At 34.3% G+C, this 22,447-nt stretch overlaps 1 protein-coding gene across 6 annotated transcripts in view; it reads left to right on the top strand.

Moving 5' to 3' along the window:
• The window catches only part of RPS6KA6 (ribosomal protein S6 kinase A6), a 155,431-nt gene that overhangs the window by 102,033 nt on the left and 30,951 nt on the right, over positions 1-22,447 (top strand). For all 6 annotated transcript variants that reach the window (XM_057539051.1, XM_057539050.1, XM_057539049.1 and 3 more), the window contains 11 exons: positions 2,269-2,339; positions 2,574-2,662; positions 3,463-3,521; positions 5,222-5,324; positions 5,954-6,084; positions 6,530-6,652; positions 7,169-7,258; positions 8,447-8,605; positions 10,982-11,143; positions 16,071-16,147; positions 17,956-18,073. In XM_057539051.1, the coding sequence (XP_057395034.1) occupies positions 2,269-2,339; positions 2,574-2,662; positions 3,463-3,521; positions 5,222-5,324; positions 5,954-6,084; positions 6,530-6,652; positions 7,169-7,258; positions 8,447-8,605; positions 10,982-11,143; positions 16,071-16,147; positions 17,956-18,073 (1,182 nt within the window). The remainder of the gene's footprint in view (positions 1-2,268; positions 2,340-2,573; positions 2,663-3,462; positions 3,522-5,221; positions 5,325-5,953; positions 6,085-6,529; positions 6,653-7,168; positions 7,259-8,446; positions 8,606-10,981; positions 11,144-16,070; positions 16,148-17,955; positions 18,074-22,447) is intronic.

Genomic DNA, 22,447 nt, shown 5'->3' with positions numbered 1-22,447 from the left:
AGCTTTAATCCGCTGCTTCTGAGGCTGCTGGGAGAGATTTCCCCTTCTCTTCCCTGTTCGCACAGCTCCTGGGGTTCAGCTTTGGATTTGGACCCGCCTCTGCGTGTAGGTCGCCTGAGGGCGTCTGTTCCCCGCCCAGACAGGACGGGGTTAAAGGAGCAGCTGCTTCGGGGGCTCTGGCTCACTCAGGCCGCGGGGAGGGAGGGGTACAGAGGAGGCGGGGCGAGGCTGCAGCGTCAGAGGCCGGCGTGACGTTGCACCAGCTCGAGGCGTGCAGTGCGTTCTCCCGGGGATGTTGTCCCCGGATCCCGGGACCCTGGCAGTGGCGGGCTGCACAAGCTCCCGGGAGGGGAGGTGTGGAGAGTGACCTGTGCTCACACACAGGCTTTTTGGAGGCGGCAGCAGCAGCCCCAGCGTCTCACGCCCGTCTCTGGGGTCCGCGCTTATCGCCGTGGCTTGCGCCCTTCTCTGGAGTTCGTTTAGGCGGCGCTCTGAATCCCCTCTCCTTGCCCGCCGCGAAACAAAGAGGCAAGAAAAAGTCTCTTGCCTCTTCGGCAGCTGCAGACTTTTTCCCGGTCTCCCTCCGGGCTAGCTGTGGTGCGCCAACCCCTTCAGGCTGTGTTCACTCCGCCAACCCCAGTCCTCTCCCTGCGATCCAACCGAAGCCCGAGCCTCAGCTCCCAGCCCCGCCCGCCCCGGCGGGTGAGCAGACAAGCCTCTCGGGCCGGTGAGCGCTGCTCGGCGCCGAGCCTCTGTGCGGGAGTCTCTCCGATTTTCCCTCTGCGCCCCTGTTGCTGTGGGATCCGCGCTGATAGCCGCGGCTCGCGCCCTTCTCTGGAGTTCGTTTAGGCGGCGCTCTGAATCCCCTCTCCTTGCCCGCCGCGAAACAAAGAGGCAAGAAAAAGTCTCTTGCCTCTTCGGCAGCTGCAGACTTTTTCCCGGACTCCCTCCGGGCTAGCTGTGGTGCGCTAACCCCTTCAGGCTGTGTTCACGCCGCCAGCCCCAGTCCTCTCCCTGCGATCCAACCGAAGCCCGAGCCTCAGCTCCCAGCCCCGCCCGCCCCGGCGGCTAAGCAGACAAGCCTCTCGGGCTGGTGAGTGCTGCTTGGCGCCAAGCCTCTGTGCGGGAACCTCTCCGCTTTGCCCTCCGCACCTCTGTGGCTGCGCTCTCCTCCGTGGCTCTGAAGCTTCCCCCCTCCGCCCCCCGCAGTCTCCGCCCGCGAAGGGGCTGCCTAGTGCGTGGGAACCTTTCCTCCTTCACGGCTCCCTCCCACTGGTGCAGGTGCCGTCCCTATTCTTTTGTCTCTGTTATTTCTTTTTTCTTTTGCCCTACCCAAGTACGGGGGGAGTTTCTTGCCTTTTTGGAGGTCGGACGTTTTCTGCCAGCGTTCAGTGGGTGTTCTGTAGGAGCAGTTCCACGTGTAGATGTATTTCTACTGTATCTGTGGGAAGGAAGGTGATCTCCGCGTCTTACTCTTCCGCCATCTTCTCCCCTCCCTCCAGGGGTGTTTTTGATATGTAGGCAACAGGTTTCTAACCTCAAAATCACAATGGATTGTTTAAGAAGGGCAGGTGGCCTCCCACATCTCTCCACTGCTGTAGCGGTGGGAATGAAAACATCAGAACAGAGAAGACTCGCCGCCCAACTTCCTTCAACCTGGAGACTTCACTACTACCAGGCCTTATGTGCTCTTTTCCCTTCACTCTATCTGCATTTCAATTAACTCTCTTAGGGAAAATGTTTTCATTATGCTGTGTACAACTGTCTCAAATTAAAATACATATATCAATGTGTGGTGTGTGTATCTGTGTGTATAGCTTCTTGTTTGGTTCCTTTTTTTTTTTTTAAAGAGAGCAAAGGGAATGAGAATGATTATCTTTCTTGAGCATGTATGAATTTGAAATGGCTCAGTGCTTATTTTTGCTTTTCTTTCATTGTTAAATGTTTGCTTTAAAAGCTTATCTTTGTTTTAAAAGAAAATGCCTTGTGTCTATTTCCACATTGCTTTGGTTTGGGGAATTTAGGATTGAAAAAATGGTTGGTTACATTTGCTACAAATCACCTCTCATTTGGCCTATGTACTGTGGGGTACCAGAGGTGTATTCCCTTAAGCGACCTAGTTTTCTGGTCCTGTTTTGACCTACTATCATGTAGATCCTGCATGATTTGATGATCATGTATTACAAGTCTCATTCTTATTTCTGATGAATTTCATTGTAAATTCTAAGTTGTACTAAGTTGACTCGTGGTATTTTTTGTTTGTTTTAGTTTGAAATGCTTACTGGTACTCTGCCATTTCAAGGTAAAGACAGAAATGAGACCATGAATATGATATTAAAGTAAGTGTAAACATTTTTTTCTTTTGGGAAACATTCCTTGCTTTCAGTTTTGAGAAACTTGTTATGGTTTTCATTTGACACAAAAGAACATTTTTCACATTGTCTCATTCCCCTCCACCATATAGGGGACATTATTTGCCATTGTGAAAGCGTTCTTTAAAATTCTTTTTGGGATTTATCAATTTAGAAGTATGGCTAGATTTAAATGAAATTTTCTGAAATCCTCTTTTCCAGAGCAAAACTTGGAATGCCTCAGTTTCTTAGTGCTGAAGCACAAAGTCTTCTAAGGATGTTATTCAAAAGGAATCCAGCAAATAGATTGGGTATTGTTTATTTTCTTAGCTTTTATAACAATATACTACATGCTTTGGGAGGATAATTATAACTTTATGTTTTCTGGCCTAAGTTCATTTACTGCTGCTATGTGTTTATACGTAGAATTCTACGTTTTATGTATGCAGAGATTCCAGTAAACTCTGTTATATCCATCATTAAAAAATGGAGTGGTCTAGTTATTCAGAACTTATGTTTAATATATATCATTATATCATATGAATGTCTCTTTTGACATAATTCACAGAATTCTCCCTTCTATAGGTAATCCTTTTAGATATTTGAAGATAATTATTTTGTCCCTTCCAATATTCTTCAGGATAAATGTTATGTTTCCATAACTGCTCATTATTTGGCTACTTTCTAGTAGCCTTTCCCTGGATCCAAATGTGATCCTATTACCCTGTTTATGTCCATGTGTTAAAATTTCGATGTCACTTTATTCATTGCATTTTTAATTTGGCCTATAGATATGAGATCATAAATTGAATTATGAAGAAAATGAAAATTGCTTTAATTTTAATGTTATGTTAGATATGATTTTTATTTGATTCAGAAGGCATTTCAGTATTTCATGATATCCTATGTGCTTCAGCATGAACATCAGCTATTTTTTTATTATATTAAATTCAGAGGACCAATTAATAAAACATCAGATAAGAAATCGTAAACTTTTCACTTCAGGGAATCTATGAAATGTGTGTACTCCTATTTACAGGTAATAGCCTGGAAGCCAGGTAGGCAGATTAAAAAAATCAGACTGGTAAAAAAATTATTTCCATTTTTATAGGTTCAGAAGGAGTTGACGAAATCAAAAGACATCTTTTTTTTGCAAATATTGACTGGAATGTAAGTTCAGTAGAAAGTTCGTTACTGAGTACCTTTAATAAAAACAAAAACTGAAGAGTAAATGGTAATATATGGACTTTGCTGATAAACTTAATCCATTTGTTTTATATTTAGTATGAGATTTTTATTTACAGGTGTAGCATTTCATGCAATTACCTTGAACCAGTAGATGTGTGGATGATATGTAGTAAATTTTTGTTGCTCATTTGTCTTACCTGTTAAATATGGTTAATATTCTCCCCTATTCTAGGTTGGGGAATGTGGGGGGAAGAAGAGAAAGGAGAAGGGGGATGAATCATAGGACAGATTCTTATAGAAAAATGAATTCTAAAGAATCTAAGATGTTATTTAATTTCAAATGGTTCTTTGTCATGTATTAGAACAAATTACATTTGTTAAGAAGTGAAAATCTTTGTATATAGGTATTTTACTAAATTTTGAGAGAACATGAAAACAGAAACATTGTGAAATTCTGCAAAGTCATGTATTAAATTTTTTTAAGTTGCAACTCCCAGACTAATGAGCTTTTCTTAGAAAAGCTCACTTTTTGTTGTTGTTTACAACACAGCTTTATGTATTTTATGTACTATTAATCATCATAGGTAAGTGTTTTTGATTATTTAATTCTGGCACTGGTATTGAAAATTTTCCCAAAAGAAAAAGTGTCTCTTTTGGTTTCTAAGGCAGAGGTAGAGAGCCACTATTCACTGACCAAATTATTATTTCTTCTGGCTTGTAGAACAGGTTTCAGAAGTTAATATTTTGATTTATTTTTTATAGTTGTAAAACTGCAACACATTAATAGTAGTAATATCCTAAAAGGCCACGCAGTGAACATACTGCATGGGAGTCTGCCCTTTGTCATATCTGTGTGCATCCCTCTTTCGGTGTCCTTGCATTCCCTTGTCATTTTTTTCTAATGCTTCTCTGCTCTTCCTTTTTCTTTAACTAGAAAAACTAGAAATTATTTTTCCATTATTTTTATATCTAAACATTTTGTTTATTCCTTTTAAATAATAAAAGAGTGGAATGTGTACATATTTAAATAAATGAAAATTACTTTAAAGTAATCCTCTATTAATTTTCCCTCACTGTGGGACTGTGAGCTTTTAAAAAAGTAGATTTCCAAAAAACAGTTATGTTGTAAGATATTTTATATGTCTTTCAAAAACACAAATTTGAGGAAGTTAGATTGTTAGACAAGTTTAAATTTGTGAATTCTATAAAAAGAGCTCTAAACAGTGCATCTAATGCATATTTTTATGTGAAAACATAATAGGTATAATGCATATTTCTTGGAGATAGACTAATTATTAAGTTTGATATCCTAGAATGTTATTAGTTATTTCTGCATGGTAACATTGTGATATGTTCTGTATGGTTATTTTACCAGTGAGAATTCAAGTCAGTTTTTGAAATCCAAAACTGAACAGAATTATTCCTCGTGAATGCAACCTGTGGCATTGCTGCTGTGTTTCTTGGTCTCATTTGATTCTGTACATTATCTCTCAAGTTTAGATGATACACAGAATTTGGTTAACAGGTTAGAATTTAGAATTTGGTTAACAGGTATCTGAAGCCTGTTGAAATTTCATTAATGAAATTGTGAGTATTCTGTTAAGGACTGTGAGTATCATGTTCTGCTTTAATAATTTTTCAAGTATTAATACGTTTCTGTGTTATTCTGTTATTTCTTCTAGAAATTATATAAAAGAGAAGTTCAGCCTCCTTTCAAACCAGCTTCTGGAAAACCAGATGATACTTTTTGTTTTGATCCTGAATTTACTGCAAAAACACCTAAAGGTAATGCATGTTTATGTGTAACATCAGGGCTTTTATTCAGTTAGATGGTTAAAAAAGTAAACTAGCTTCTTAGGTAAAAACTAAAAGAATTGTAAGTTTGCAGAGGGTGGTTTGCCCTGTGTGGAAGTGTGGATCCTATATACAGCATTGCTTGGACACCTTTCAAGTAGAGGCTTTACATGGGAAATATTTACTAGGGAAGCACAGACTAGAGCAAAGGGTGAACGTTTTTTTTTTTTTATTTTAAAAGTTTTTTGACATGCTAATGCATTAGAGGATGGGGGTAGGAGGTAAGATATGAGACATATCAGTCTGACTCTTATAGTTTAGAATTTAATGAGGTTTACTTTTATTGGCATCTGTTTCATACATTCATTCAACAAATATTGAATACCTACTATATACTAAGCAGTGACGGTGCAGAAGTGAACAGAACAGACAAAAATTATAATCTACATGGAGCTTGCATAATAGGATGGGGAAACAGATAATATAAAATAAATCAAATACCTAATATAGTATGTCTGATGATAACATTTAATGGTTTCCTTTATATTCAAAGAAATGTTGACATTTCATATCATAAAATTCTGTGTAGTTCTAATTAAATATAATTATTTGGACATTAGATTCTCCTGGTTTGCCAGCTAGTGCTAATGCTCATCAACTCTTCAAAGGATTCAGCTTTGTTGCAACTTCTATTGCAGAAGAATATAAAATCACTCCGATCACAAGTGCAAATGTATTACCAATTGTTCAGGTAAATTCCACTTAGATTATTCAGATTACGGATAATTATTTCTTTCAGTTATTGCTAATGGATTTACAGTGATTTTTAAGTGATTTTTAACTGCTTCATTTATCTCTGTATAATGAATTAAAGATGTCTCCATATGTTTTGGAAAAAAGCAGACAGTAGTAACCTTTAATTATATTTATGTATTTATGTGATCTCTTTTGGCAAGAAAATGTAATGGGTGATGTATTAGCTAGTTGATTTAATTATTGTATTGGCTTTGGGGATCTAGAAAGTCTACAATTTAGGATCAGTTCAGAATCTGTGTAAACCATTTATAAATACTGATAAAACTGCTCTAGAATTATTCTTGATTTTTAAAAGATTTAAGAAGAATGTATACTTAGGAGAGATAAAAAATGTGAAACCATATCATTCTCTTTTGTATTTTACTTTTTAACAAAAACAGATAAGTGGAAATGCTGCCCAATTTGGTGAAGTATATGAATTGAAAGAGGATATTGGTGTTGGCTCCTATTCTGTTTGCAAACGATGCATACATACTGCTACCAACATGGAATTTGCAGTGAAGGTATTGTCTCTGAGGCTAACTTTTTTTGGTTTGTTTTATATGTGTAAGTTAAATTGCAGGTTAACTGACAGACAGTTTTTCAGTGGAGCAAGTGGAGAAAGCAAAGATAAAATGATGAGGAAAACCTCTTAAGACTTAATATTTTCATTTTGAATTTCTTTCCAAGACTTTATTTTGTTCAATAAAAAAAGACTTTATTTTGGAGGAACAGTGTGTTTCATGAATGTCTTGCTTTTGAATAATTTTATTTTAATGTAGTATGTTAAGATTGAACAATTGTGACAATTACTGTCACATTTGGATCAAATTATCAGTATAGTTTTAGTTAGGTGGAATATAATGTGTTTTTTATTGTTTCAGTTATAGGAAATTTGTAAATATTAAAATAATGTGAGATAAACATTACTCTTGAGTTTTATTATTTTCTTGAAAATATAACCAAATTGAAATTATGTCATTCATTTTTAGACAAAGAAAATATTTTTCCTCTGAGATTGTTCTTGTCTTATTTCTTAGATCATTGACAAAAGTAAAAGAGACCCCTCAGAAGAAATTGAAATTTTGATGCGCTATGGACAACACCCTAACATTATCACTTTAAAGGATGTAGGTATTTAAAATCTATGTATCAGCTAAGCTAATGAAGTTATGACTTGGCACTTTATTTTCTTATTGAAACTTTTCATGTCCATGGTATGTTTACTTTCATGCCACAAAATCTTAAGACTCTTAAATTTGCCACTTCAGTTCTTCATTTTCCCCCTGTGATTTTATACTACTACCCTTATTATAAAACGTCAGAAAGGAACTATGATGGTTGGTAAATGAGAGTGTCCTGATTACTTGAATGTATTCTAGCTGTTAACTAGTTAACATTATCACCAGCAACATTTATTATTCTCTAGTACTACAAGTATAGAAGATACAGGAGATTGGGAATCTGCCAAATTCTAGGAGATTTTACTTTCTTGATTGTACAGCAGTTGGCTGTAGCGTTGTGGATTGTTGCTTGGGTGAAATAGTATTAGTCTACTTTTTTTAAAGTGAACATATAACTCATATTAATAGATGTTACTGAATGCTGACTTTTCACGTAAAGAAAATAATGCTCTTTCCTCTGTAGAAAAGGCAAACAAATAAACCATCACCTTGATCAGTTTGTTTTAGATAATATGATATGCATTTTGATTTATAATCCTTAAATAGTATTTTATGTATATGTAAATGTATGTATGTGTGTGGATAGATAGATAGATATATGTCTACACATATGTGTTTGTATGTGTAGATGTAGATATCACATGATCTGAATAGAAGGGTGTACATATTTTTAATATATTCTCCTTGATATAGTATTTGAATTCAACAAATATTTAAGACACCATGTCAGATAATAGACTATGGGGAAGATATTAAAAAACAAATAATATATTTACTGCCAGAAGGAAGCTTACTATCATTAAGGAAGGAAAGTGCCTATAATACAGTAAAAAAATGAGACAGATGCCATTTGAGAGGCACAAAGTTTTATTTTTCCATTTATATTCTTTGATGAAGTATAACAGAAAACTTCAAAAGTTAAAACAATTATATGTTTCACATGGTCTCACAGAATGGTGTAAGAGTCCATTTAGCCAGTTTAACCTTCAGTAGAGCCTGCACTATATTAATACTAAAGGAATAATATATTTTTTAACACTAGAGGTTCATTAGAAAAGCAAAGTAAATATAATTTAAAACGTTTCAGAATTGTAATTATAAATAATATCATTTATAAAATATGTTCTTTTTTAGGTTTATGATGATGGTAGATATGTTTACCTTGTTACGGATTTGATGAAAGGAGGAGAGCTACTTGACCGTATTCTCAAACAAAAATGTTTTTCAGAACGGGAAGCTAGTGATGTACTGTTTATAATAACTAACACAGTTGACTATCTTCATTGTCAAGGAGTAAGTTGTAGTTATATTCTTCCTTTTAATTCTGGGGCTTATATCTTGACAAAATAATATATAGGATATGACCCCTAAAATGAATTACTTTTTCTATCACATATTTTTATATGGAATAGCCTAATAAAATTCATAATGTAGTGAAGGTTATAGGATTAGGAAATTGGGTAATACCTTATTAATTTTCTTCACTCTACCTGTTAGCCCTAATTTAATAGCATATTAGCTTTAAAAGTGGTTTGAGTTATACAAATATATCTAACCTTGACTTTTAAATTATTAAACCTAATCAAACTTAAAAGTGAAACATAAAAGAGTTATCCAAGGACATGTTGTGAATATTATTCAAATTATACTATGCCTAACATATAAAGTTCTGGCAAGACTGCATATCTTGATTGTTGCCAGCCCCTCCCCCAATACAGTAAGAAATTTGGATTCTAAACATTTGAAGTATTACTATATTGAAATTTCTAGTGGAGGGGCAGCCCTGTTATTTTCCTTCCTATCTCTTCATAAAGAAAGCAAATGAACTGAGTTATCAAAAAAGGTCACTTTTATTATATATATAGCTAAACAAGAAAACAAAGTCACAAATAATTTAAAAATGTAAGTTTGAATAGTTGTAGTAGTAGATATGTACCCACTTATGTATAAACAATAAAACAATGAAAGACTCAGAAATGACATAATGAAAATTCTACAGGGGCCAGAACTCATTTTTGAGTGTGGTTTTATAGAGTACATTTTCAGCATTTTGAAATGTAAATTGTATAATGCTAAAGGAGTAGTTCTATAATAATTCAATTCCTTGATTGTCTTTATCAGCACACTCTAAAATAAAGGATGACCAGAATTTTTGAGAAGAAGAAAATGATAAACCTCTTTTCTTTTGTTTATTATTTTAGAAATTAAACAATACATCAATTAAGTAAATTAATGACAGACATGTGTTGAGCATTTCTACATGCCAGACATTGTAAAAGGTATTGCAGATTCAACCATGGGTTTAAGTCTTGATCCTTGTCTTGAAAGACCTTTTAATGTAGCAAACTGCTGATTAAAAATAGGACTAGATTAAATGAAGTGGATAGTGTATCAGAAAGAAAAACCTCACATAGAGAATTTCAGAATGTTTTCCATTTCTAGCATTTCATTTGGTTCTTACTGTTTCTGTTTTTCTGCCGAGTTTTCATGCATTGAAAGCATTTTGTTTTACTTCACTGAAGATAGTTATAGGAGCTACTTTACTTTTTAATTTCTCTTATATTTATTTAGTCTTGTGAATTTTGAACAAAGGCATTTTGATGAGCTATAATTGACATATAATATTGTGTACGTTTAAGGTATACATGTTGATTTGAGACATTTATATACTACAGTATGATTACCACCATAGCATTACCGAGCACATCTATCATATCACAATAATAGCCACCTTAAAATGCTTGCTGTTAGGTCCAACGTGGTTTATATTGGAGTTGGAATTGATTTTCTTTTTTCTTGAAACTGTGTTCCGTTTTTTGGGGGGAGGGGTTCTTTGTATATCAGATAATTTTGGATTGTGTACTGCACATTTGTGTATTAACTTATGGAGATTTATTATATTCTGTTATTTTTCTCCAGTGATTATTTTTCGTTTTGTTTTGTTTTCAGTGGGTAATTTTCTTAGCAGGGTTTGTGCTGAAAACTTTGCTTTTTGAGCAGCAGCTGTGGTCTCTGTCTATATCTTTTGTCTTTATGAACTACTTTGAACCTCCTCTACACATTTTTGATTCAAGGGTCAGTTTTGGCTCTTTCCCTTACTGTATTCCTCCACTCAGCATTCACGGTTTCCCAGCATTTCTTTTCTGGTCCTCCAGGCCAGAAAGACAGTGGCCTTTTCTTCATGTCTTTACTACTACTGTGTGCCCTAGGGGCTGTACTAATCTCTAGGCTAAAAGCCACTGACTGATATGGGAACCTACTCATGCAGCTCCCTCCTTCAGCCAAGTATGTACTCCCCACCAGAGTCTTGTCTCCTGCTCATTCCCCAGTACCTTCAAGGTAGTTGATTTTTCTACTCAGGTTTTATATTTGTTTACTGTGGGGAGGGGGTGTTGAGTAGGGTCTTAGTCTATTATATCCACAAGTGGAACTGATAAGTGAGTTTTGAGATTGGAAGTGGTTAACAAAACTGGCACATCTGTCTGACAGAGATAATTTCGTCTGTGTAGTTCAGGTTGTCGGGGCCATCATGGTTGGAGAAAGTATCATTTTCAAAATTTTATGATTGAGACATTTCCTTTTCCTGGAAATATATTAACTTACAATGTTTTATTCCACAGATATTTAGTTAGCTATAGAAATGTAAAGCTTTTTTTTTTAATGTTCAAGGTTGTTCATCGTGATCTTAAACCCAGTAATATTTTATACATGGATGAATCAGCCAACGCAGACTCCATTAGGATCTGTGATTTTGGGTTTGCAAAACAGCTTCGAGGAGAAAATGGACTTCTCTTAACTCCATGCTACACTGCAAACTTTGTAGCACCTGAGGTATTCTTTAAAACTTCAGTATTTGCCTTTCATTCTTTTCCTTTAGTTAAATGTATTTGATATCATGTATGTGTTATGGTAGGTAGGTAAAAGCTGAGTTATCTTGTCCTTTCCCAGCTATAAAGCTCTTTAAATCATTGAATTCTGATAACTCCCAATATAAATATTCAGACTAATAACTAGCATCTGAAACCAACCTGAATGTAATAATCAGATTATTCTATTCTGTTGGGTTACATAGTGGTTTCAGAATCATACCCTTTTAGAACAGGGCAGAGAGTGAAGATAACCTCACCTTAAACATATTAAATATTCTAAATGAGGAAACTGAGGCTCAAAGTACTTAATAACAGCATTCACTGAGTAACAAAGCCAGGATATTTTCAGATATTTTGGTTTGTGCTGAACATGAGGTGATTTATATTGTTTAGCATTATACATAACATGGGCAATGCCATCCCCGATTATCTTTAAGATCTTCTAATTCATGGAGAAAACAGCTTCACAGGGTTTTTTTTAATAAGCAGTGGGGTTTTTCTTGGCAAATAACATTCGTATGTAGATCTTAGAGAGAAGAGACAGGGAACGTGATGATGAGGAAGTCAAGGGGTGCACGTTTCACATTTGGCAAGCTCCAGCAGTCTGTCAGTTCTGATAATGGGGATGGGAGCTTTGACAGTAGCAACTCCCACAGCAGTGAAAGTATGGGTGATGAAAAATGAATCAGGGATGGCATTGGTCATATAGATTCTTTTTAAGTTTTCTTTGTAAAAGTCAAGAACTGTTCTTATGTGTTATGAATAATGCTAAGTCATATGGATTATCGGATGTTTAACACAAATCAAAATACACAGATATCCTCAGGTTAGAAAAATTGAATTTTCCAAGTCAGAAGAAGAATAAAATAATTTGAGGATGAATTCCTATCTCATGTGCATGTTTTTTTTTGCATTAAATACTAGTCCTTTATGGATAATATTGCATATCAGATATAATACAAGATACAGTATATTTCTTGTATTGAAATATCAACAAATCTGTATTTTAATGTAGCTATTAGAAAAATAATATTTCTAGTGATGAAAATAGAAACATAGAAAATAGGAAAATAACTTTCTAATAGTGAAAAGTTCCCATGTTAAAATTTATTAAATCTTCCTTTAAGATGTTAATGTTGAGGAACAAGTATAACACCTGCTTTACAGGGTTTTTATGATAAGATTTGCCCTGTAAGAAATTATGTATGTATCCAGAGAATGTGCTTTAATCTATATTCTAATTATATTCATAGAATAATGAATGTACAAATTTTTATCACATTAAAATATATGGAAACTGTATTTCCCAAAACAAAAATTGGGATGCATGCATGATCCAAGAAGGGGTTATTGTACTGCCCCCAGGTGTAAGAGATATTTTAGACATAAAAAAAAATTAGCTTTTCTAGGGCATTTTAATGGTTTTATAGAATAGGAAGATAGAAATTTGAGATTAAGGCTCTTCTGTTAAATATAGGGTATACTGTATATTTCTCATTTCATTAAAATGAAAAATATACAGTATGTTTGTGTTTAGATTAACGGTTAGGTAAACATTTTTAGATTAATGGCTAGGTAAATATTTTCAAATGAGTACAAATCTGCAGAGTAGAATACAGCCCATTGATGCTTTTTATCCTACCAGACTTCCATTGTAGTAAGACACTCTCACCATTGTAATAGTGAAGGTTTTCAGGTGGGCATGTGGAGACCACTTGTCTGTAACTAATACCTCTAGTGTCTGAACTACCTTTGGCTAGGTTAGTATTTGTATTTTCAAAATGCTTTGAAAAGTTTTATTATCAAGTGCTGAAGCCTCTGCTAGCAATCAATGCATATTTGTAAATTGTTATAAATGAAAAACAGGTTTGGGGTAAGATTTGTTTCTAAAATTTCAGACCCTTTCAAAAATTATTAGTGAAGTGTATGAAATGCATCATTTTTTTTATTAATTTATTTATTTATTTTTGGCTGTGTTGGGTCTTCGTTTCTGTGCGAGGGCTTTCTCTAGTTGTGGCAAGCGGGGGCCACTCTTCATCGCGGTGCGCGGGCCTCTCACTATCACGGCCTCTCTTGTTGCGGAGCACAGGCTCCAGACGCGCAGGCTCAGTAGTTGTGGCGCACGGGCCTAGTTGCTCCGCGGCATGTGGGATCTTCCCAGACCAGGGCTCGAACCCGTGTCCGCTGCATTGGCAGGCAGATTCTCAACCACTGCGCCACCAGGGAAGCCCAATGCATCATCTTTTAAACTAGAATCAGAAAGATTCAAGTATCCATGCAGATATTTGAATAAATAATAGCATTTATGAGAGTATAAATTCATTATTTCATCACAGTTCATTAAGAGCCCTTATTTGCTAAAAGAGAAACTAATTAGTAGTACAGTTTCAGCTGAACAATAAGGAATATTCATTCACTTTTTTGATATGCATCAATTCAGTCAACCTCTTAAGGCTTATTTACTTAATAGATGTGCTTGCACTGTACCTATGTCACAAAAATTAATGTATCTCAAAAAATATTTATTCTTTTATAAAAGCAAATCTATCATATTATTCAACTGACATTTAATATCTACTGAGGTCTAAGAATGATCCTGAACTAGAGGAATTTACAATATATTGGATGGATGCTATGCCTGCAACTCTTTTAAAAAAGTAAATGTGAAATTACCCTGCTTTGCTCTGGCTTTGGGCTGTCATATGTTTTGCTCCAAATATGAATTTATCTGAATGAGAATCTCTATGTTACATTTTACTGATTTGGGAAGCCAAATGAGAGAGAAAGTAAAGTCATTAACTACTTTAATTCTGACTTCTATCTTCTTTGTATTTAACTCGATGCAAGTAAGAAGGTATGAAACACGTTACTTTCTACACTGTACTCTTTCATTCATCCCGCTACCTTGCCTTGTTTTTTTATGGCTGTATGTTCTTACTATTAATAGGACATTGAGACCTACTCTAGAACAAAAGTAGACTGCCTCTTCTTTACACATACAAAATGGGTTTAAGTGTGTGGTAAAGCTAAACCAAGTTTTTCATGGTTGACCCTAATTAGATTAAGCAATATGATTCCTCCAGTGCCTTTCTTCTCATTAACTCTGAAGGTTTTGGGAGTATGAAATACCTATAGCTGACTCACTGATTAACCCTTGCCTGCCCAACTAGTTCACTAAGCAGTCCCTCAGCCTTGGCTTTGCATTGGATCATCTGGGAACCTTTAAGACTATTGTCCTAAGGGAACCAGGGAAAACATGGTGATGCCCAGAACTACAAGAAGTGATGAGAGGGCTTCCCTGGTGGTGCAGTGGTTAAGAATCCGCCTGCCAATGCAGGGAACATGGGTTCAAGCCCTGGTCCGGGAAGATCCAACATACCGCGGAGCAACTAAGCCTGTGCACCACAACTACTGAGCCTGCGCTCTAGAGCCTGCGAGCCACAACTACTGAAGCCCGCGTGCCTAGAGCCCATGCTCCACAACAAGAGAAGCCACTGCAATGAGAAGCCCGTGCACCGCAACGAAGAGTAGCCCCCACTCACCACAACTAGAGAAAGCCCGCACACAGCAACGAAGACCCAATGCAGCCAAGAATAATAAATAAATAAAATAAATAAATTTATTATAAAAAAAAGGAAGTGATGAGAAAAGGAAAGAGATGGGGAAAAAAGCAGGAGAGGTTTATGTTTCACTAGAGGATGCCAGGTTAGGCTTATCGTGATGTGAATTGTTTAGCTCTACCTCATTATTTATTAGGGCCTTTGTAGTCTCCACTTGTGTTATTTACATAAGCCAGTTAAATAGGTATTTTGATAGCCTATTCAGCTTCCCAAGTTTGCAGGTACGTGTGTTCTTATAAATACACTTTGACTATGAAAAAAACATTATATGTTGAATTTTAAGTTAGTTAGATACTTATTATTCAAGTCTGGCCATTGTCAAAGCTAAACATTAATATTTTTAGCCTTTTATAAATGAAATGTCCATTCTGGTGGTTATACAATCCCCAGTGTTAATGCATTAATAATGTTTCTATTTTGTTCCTATGTCTAAAGGCTTTAGCAGTGGGCTTGTTTTTCTAAATTTAAAAAAAGGTCTTATTTCACCTCAAACTAGCTATTAACTTCACAGAGAATATTCACATGAATATATAATAAATATGTTATTTGATTTTTATTAATACTAGTCTCAAAAGAAAAAAACTACCAAAATTATTATATGAAAAATTAATGAAACCATTCAGAATTTATCAAATGTGTGTTTGTGACCCAGAAATATACTAATGTTTTTAAAGATATGAGCCTTGTATATAAAATATAAATTCATCTTGCTTTCATGAGATTATATATTATCTTACCACCTCTTGTGTAGTAAGGAGGCAATTATCATAGATATGAAAATCACAGACATTACAGTAAGAATGCCTGCTCCACCACTCACTAGTTTTGTGATATTAGACAAATTACTTAACATTTACCTCAGTTTCCTCATCTTCAAAATGGAAGTAATATCTATCTCATAGAGTCAGTGTCAGGGTTAAAAGACAGTACTCTGTGTAGAATATATTAAGCTCTCTGTACATATTATTTTAAATTTTGATGTGTCTGGATTTCCTGAGAGGAGGAGAGAAAGCTCATTGAGGTCAGGGATCATATCTTAAAAAGGTTGTTTTTTTTGTATCACTCATGTTGCTTAATCACATTAATAGCCACTTATTGAATGCTTGTTAATTGCAGAAGACTTTGCCTTTAACATTGTGAATCTATTTTTGAAAAGATTAAAATGAGCTAAATTGTGAACATTTGTGAGATTATTAGAAACACAACTTTCTTTTAGATGAGAAAACTGAGTTTATACTGAGTAGTACCAGATGAGTATTTCTTTCTCAGGTTCTTATGCAACAAGGCTATGATGCTGCTTGTGATATTTGGAGTCTGGGAGTCCTTTTTTACACAATGTTGGCTGGGTAAGAAATTTGTATACTCAAATTAATTCACATCATTATTTGAATTTCACCTGTATATTTTCATCTAGAAAGAGGACAGATGAAAGTAACCTTAAGGAAAATGCTATCAACATTTCAAAATATTATATATTATGTACTTATAAAATTAAAAAAACATAAGGTAAGGTGTTTAAGGAGGCATTATTTAGATATATAATTAAAAGATTGTTCAATTAGAACTAAAACTTCTAAAATAAAGCATATATTTTTACTTTGATATTTTACATTTGAGTGCATTACTTTTTGAAAATGTTTACTTGAGCATAAAATAATTTCATGGTTCAGCAGGTGCTTACCCACTGAACTTGCTGATGTTAATTTTTTTTAAGTACTTGAATTTTGGTTCTCTTGGCAGTAGAGATTTAGTAAGATTGAGCTTTATAAGAAAGCTAAATAAAGTAGTAACAATACTAAACTACAGAAACACGCACAGCTGCCTTCTCTTAAAAGGATAAAGAAATACTAAAAAATGTAACCATTGGATTGTGTTAATATTGTTAATTTATAAATAATACAAGTGCTGTTTTACTCTTAATAATGAATAGCACTTTTATTTAGGAGTAAAAATGTGTAGCTGTAGATAAACGCTAGGTTTAGCAAAGTCTAATGTGTAGAATGGAATTTGAAGAATTATAATGTAATTATAATGTACTTAGGTGTGAGTTTTTAAAGAAGCCATTTAGTATAATTAAATATGCTTGACATAGCAGGAGCTTTATAAAGATAAGTTATGAAAATGGTGACTCTTAAGTTATTTATTGGCTTGGTGATAATCACATGTCAGTATATTCCACGTACTTTTAGATGTATGCAAAATAGTTATAGACCACAGCAAGTGCTAAAGTTAAGGGTAGCTCAAGTTTGCATGTGAACAGCAATCAGCAGTATTGGTTTCAAACCATGGGATATGATTTTTAGATAGCTGCTTTCAAATATTTACTTTATGACTAAACAAAACATTTTGTGTGTGTGCATATGTATGTGTGTTTATCTCAACTTAATTGTTACATGAGGGAATTAACACATTAACATATTAAGACATCTTCCTCATACTTTTTAACCATAAGTCTTTCTGTTCCCAAATTTGAATACCATTTTTAGTTCCATTTGTTACAATAGTATAAAACTGATCACTTTTTGTCATTCTATAATTCTTTTTTAACCTATTTTAACTTCATACAATGAATTTGTCTTCCTGTCCATGAATATTGATCCATGTAATAATTTTAATGGCTATAGAGGATTTTTCTGTTACATTGATATAAATATTTAACCAGTTTTTCATAAACATTAATTAAAACTATTGTTAACTTGTTTTCATTGATAATATTGATAAAATGCTAATGAATAAATTTGAGCCAATTCAATAAATATATTATGAATATATGAAATTAATTTCTTCATAGTAGGTATATTTGGTTTGCTAACTTATGCCTGTGAGAATACAAAATTTGCATGTTTCATTCTGGTCTGATTTTCAGAATGTAGAGCTAAATAAATGTATTTTATTTTACATTGATTAACTGATCAAAGGCAAAAAAAAAAGATGATTGATGTAGGCAAGACTCTTCATTTTATTAAATAATTTATTAGGATTAAGTTTATTGTTTGAAATGTAAAATTTGATATGAACAGTAAAGGGAAATTTTAGGTGGTATTCTTAATTTGCTATAGTAAATATATGCTTGTAGTTCTATACTCATCACTTTCAATTAGATTTAATATATATGTTAGGCCCTTATGTATACTTAAATCTTTTTTATTAATAGCTATACTCCATTTGCTAATGGCCCCAATGATACTCCTGAAGAGATACTGCTGCGTATAGGCAATGGAAAGTTCTCTTTGAGTGGTGGAAACTGGGACAGTATTTCAGATGGAGCAAAGGTATAAATTATAAATGTTTTGTTTTGTTGAATTACTGTTAATTCCTGAAATCTTTAAGTTATAGCCTAGTCTGCATTTGCAGAGTATCTGATGGTGTTTTATGTCAGTATTTGTTTTTAAATCACAGTATTTGTTTTTAAGTCAATTCACATATATGTGTGGATTGAAGAAGACAAAGGCTGAATTTTTTTTTTTTTTGCCATGCTTCTGGGGCACATTTCTCTCTTATCAGTTCATATGTGATCAGGGAATATAAACCAGTTCCAGTATTAACCAAAACCAAAAATGTAAATCTACTGAGGAAAAATATATAAAGCCAACTAAAGTTGATTTCTGCATTTAGTATGTTTTTACACATCATATCTTCTTTAGCACAGACATTGACTAGTGATTATGTAGGTGATTTTTATAATGTTAACTTATTCTTAGAGAATATACAAACTTTTTATCAGTTGTACCTAGATATTTACGATTGATGGCTAAGAGCTGTTCAATAGAAATGTAATTTTAAAATTTTAAAATTTCTAGTAGTCACATTAAAAACAAAAAGAAACAGGTGAAATTAATGTTAATAATATATTTTATTTAACCTGGTATACCCAAAATATTTCAACATCTAATCAATATTTTAAAAATTAGTGAGATTTTACATTCTTTTTTCATACTAATTTTTCAAATTCTGGTGTGTATTTTATACTTATAGCCCGTCTGAATTTGGACGTACCTACATTTTAAAAGTGCTTAATAGCCACAGGTGGCTAGTGGCTTGTTATTAGTGAAGTTTCAAAGTAACTGGCCTTACTTAGTTTAGGGAAAAAATAATAGGTCAAGGCTTGTATACTAATTCTTACATTTATAGTCTAAACATTTTAAGTTTTAAAACAACAACCCAAAGTTGTCAGCATGTGGTTTATAGGGCCCTAAAGCTTTTAAGCTACATTTTGAAGTAGAAAACATTTTAAGACAAAAGGATTTGCTTGTATTTAATATCTGCTAATGATAAAACCTAATTGCCTCAAGGACATTAGCTAATCTGTAGGATACATTATGGAGTAAATCTTGTATCCTGATCACTGTAGAATAAGAAAATCAGCGATTTGAGTATCATTACCTTTTAAACATTAGAAAAACAGGGAGGAGATTGTGTTTGGATCTTAGCCATAACACAAGTGTGCTGTGTGGTGTAGTAAAAGGAACACCTGATTGGAAGCCAAGAGAACTGAGTGCTAGTTTTTGATCTACTAACTAGCTGCCTCAGTTTGCTCATCTGTAAAATTTGGGGATTAAGTTCTCCCTTTGGTTCCTTCCAATTCCAAAATTCCATTTCTATGCAATTTGGTTTATTTATAATTTGTCAGATTTCCCTTTATAAAGTGATTGAAACTACTAATATTATTCATTAAATATATGTATTTTCTAGTCAGCCAGGTCGTGCGTCAAAAAGTACATTTTCCCAAGGAACAATTCCAATGTTTAAAGCTATACACATGATACTCTTGTGTTCCTTAAAAAAAAAAAATAACTAGCAACAGTGAATCTAATGCTGAAATAGAGATTTATATGCCACTTGTGCTTAGATTTTTGGTTTTCCATGTTCTGTGTGTTTTATGTTTGCATCTGTGTAGTGCTTAAGGAATAATAGATATCAAAATTCAGTTTTATTCTCACCTCATTTAGTCTGATATTCTGGAGAAATTAACATAGAAAAAGATATTGGGGGATGTTGAAATATTTCACAAGTTCTTTCATGTATTCCCTTTTTATGGATTAAATTACTTTAGTTCTGTCTTTGGAATTTTTCTGAAAATAGTGGCAGATTACTGAGCAAATGAGCTATATGAACTTTAAAAAAAATCTGTACATTTTAACAATTCGATAATTTCTTGTCTGTTTCAAATTAGTGATGAAGGTAAACTATTGTTCAGTTACCCATAACCCCTTATACTAGTTCCCTTTAGTTGGGAGAACTGTAACATTTACTGTCACCTCATGACAATTGTTTTACTCAATTATAGTTCCTTATAAGTTGTTTTTCCCTTTTCAGTGCTTTTCTTGACATTGGTGAGTGTCACTATCAGAAGCATATAGAAGATGATTCTGTTTGCCTCCTGTCCATGCACAGTTCCTAGAATTTGTTCATTCAGTTAAATGGGGTGGGGGTGGGGGTGATAGTGGAAGTCATGTTAGCTTTGTGTGTCTTATTGCTACAATAGTTTCAGCATTGAGAACATTGACATTGCTGCTTCCCTTTTGTTAAACAGTGGGGACAAGGAGAAGAATCTGGTAAACAAAACAAGAGTAGAAGAGGCAAGAGAGTAATGAAGTTTTAATGGTGTCACAATATATTAAAAATAAACACAATAATACCTGATTAATTAGAAGGCATTTCTATCTAAATTTTACAATAATTTAAGTCAGTAAAATGTCACTTATTTCAGCTACATACACCCTTGACCAAAAAAAGAATTGCCCAGTAGAAGTTTTTATAGGACAGTTATTTGTGGCTTCCCCCCTTGCCTTCTTTAAAAAGAGCAACTTGTGCTTTTCCTCAACTGCGTTCCTATTACTGCATTGTATGTACTTTTATTAGAGTATTAGTACTTAATCACTTTCTCCCTGGTTATATATTCATTTGTACGCATTTTTATTTTTCCCACTCAGGGAGCTTTAAATGTCATATTCACTTTTGCATTTCCTATCATACCTAGCATAATAAATACTTAATTGAATACTCTTTTCACAAACTATTTAATCTTTTCCTCAAGTATACCTTGCATTGTTAACTTACAATATAAGCTTTTTTTGTACAAAATAGAAATATAAAATTTTCCTATTGTGAATGGCTATAAATTTGAAATAAGTAGTCAGTTTTTTTTAATTAATCAATATAATGCCAATTTATAATAACACCAAGTTCTCATTATATGTGGGTCATTTCTTGAGCACTCTGAACTGTTACATTGACATACAGTACTTGCCCACTCCCATGCCAACATTACACTACTTTTATTTTAAAAGTCTTGTTATTGCATAAATAAGTCTCCACACCTTATCACTACCACATCGTCTTCTTCCTCTTCAAAATTGTCTTGGCTGTTTTGGTTCTTTTTTTTTTTTTTATACAGCAGGTTCTTATTAGTCATCAATTTTATACACATCAGTGTATACATATCAATCCCAATCGCCCAATTCATCACACCACCACCCCCAGCCCCCCGCAGCTTTCCCCCTTTGGTGTCCATACGTTTGTTCTCTACATCTGTGTCTCAATTTCTGCCTGCAAACCGGTTCATCTGTACCATTTTTCTAGGTTCCACATACCTGCGTTAATATACGATATTTGTTTTTCTCTTTCTGACTTACTTCACTCTGTATGACAGTCTCTAGATCCATCCACGTCTTAACAAATGACCCAATTTCATTCCTTTTTATGGCTGAGTAATATTCCATTGTATATATGTACTACTGTGAATGGCTATAAATTTGAAATGAGTGGTCAGGTTTTATGTAAATATTTCTTTTCCATTTTGGCTTGAAGTTGCTTTTAAGTGAAGTCTTTTGTTCACGTATTTATAAGTCATAGATTTCTAGAGCTAGGTGGGATCTGGTCCATCATTTTGCAGATAGATAAACCAAGGTGTGCAGAATTTACCTTGTCCATGGTCATACACTGAGTGGCATAGCTAGAATTGATTTTCAGTCCAGAAATCTCTTCAGTCTACCACATGTTAGGGAAGACTTTCTGGAGAAAGAAAGGCTTGATTAGCTTGGCTTATGTGGATGGAATGGAGAAGAAAGAGGTCTATAATAATAGGTCTTTAATAATAGAAGGCTCAGAGGAAAGGTGTTATCATTCACCTACTTCTTTCCTATAATATGGAAATTAAGTATACCAAAGCTTATTACTTGTTACTTAATCTATATTGCACAGCAGCTTTACAGTTAAAACACTATATTGAAATGTAAGGCTGGACACTATAAAACTCTTAGAGGAAAACATAAGCAGAACACTCTTTGACATAAATTGCAGCAAGATCTTTTTTGATCCACCTCCTAGAGTAATGAAACTAAAAACAAAAATAAACAAGTGGGATCTAATTAAACTTAAAAGCTTTCGCACAGCAAAGGAAACCATAAACAAGACAAAAAGACAACCTTCAGAATGGGAGAAAATATTGGCAAATGGAGCAACCAACAAGGGATTAATCTCCAAAATATATGAACAGCTCATGTAGCTCAATATCAAAAAAACAAGCAACCCAATCAAAAAGTGGGTGGAAGATCTAAATAGACATTTCTCCAAAGAAGACATGCAGGTGGCAAAAAAAGCCCATGAAAAGATGCTTAACATCACAAATTATTAGAGAAGTGCAA

The sequence above is a fragment of the Balaenoptera acutorostrata genome, chromosome X, assembly GCF_949987535.1.
Source record: "Balaenoptera acutorostrata chromosome X, mBalAcu1.1, whole genome shotgun sequence".
NCBI classification, from domain to species: domain Eukaryota; kingdom Metazoa; phylum Chordata; class Mammalia; order Artiodactyla; family Balaenopteridae; genus Balaenoptera; species Balaenoptera acutorostrata.
The sequence above is the reverse complement of the archived record's forward strand: the minus strand, read 5'-3'. Positions and strand labels throughout refer to the sequence as shown.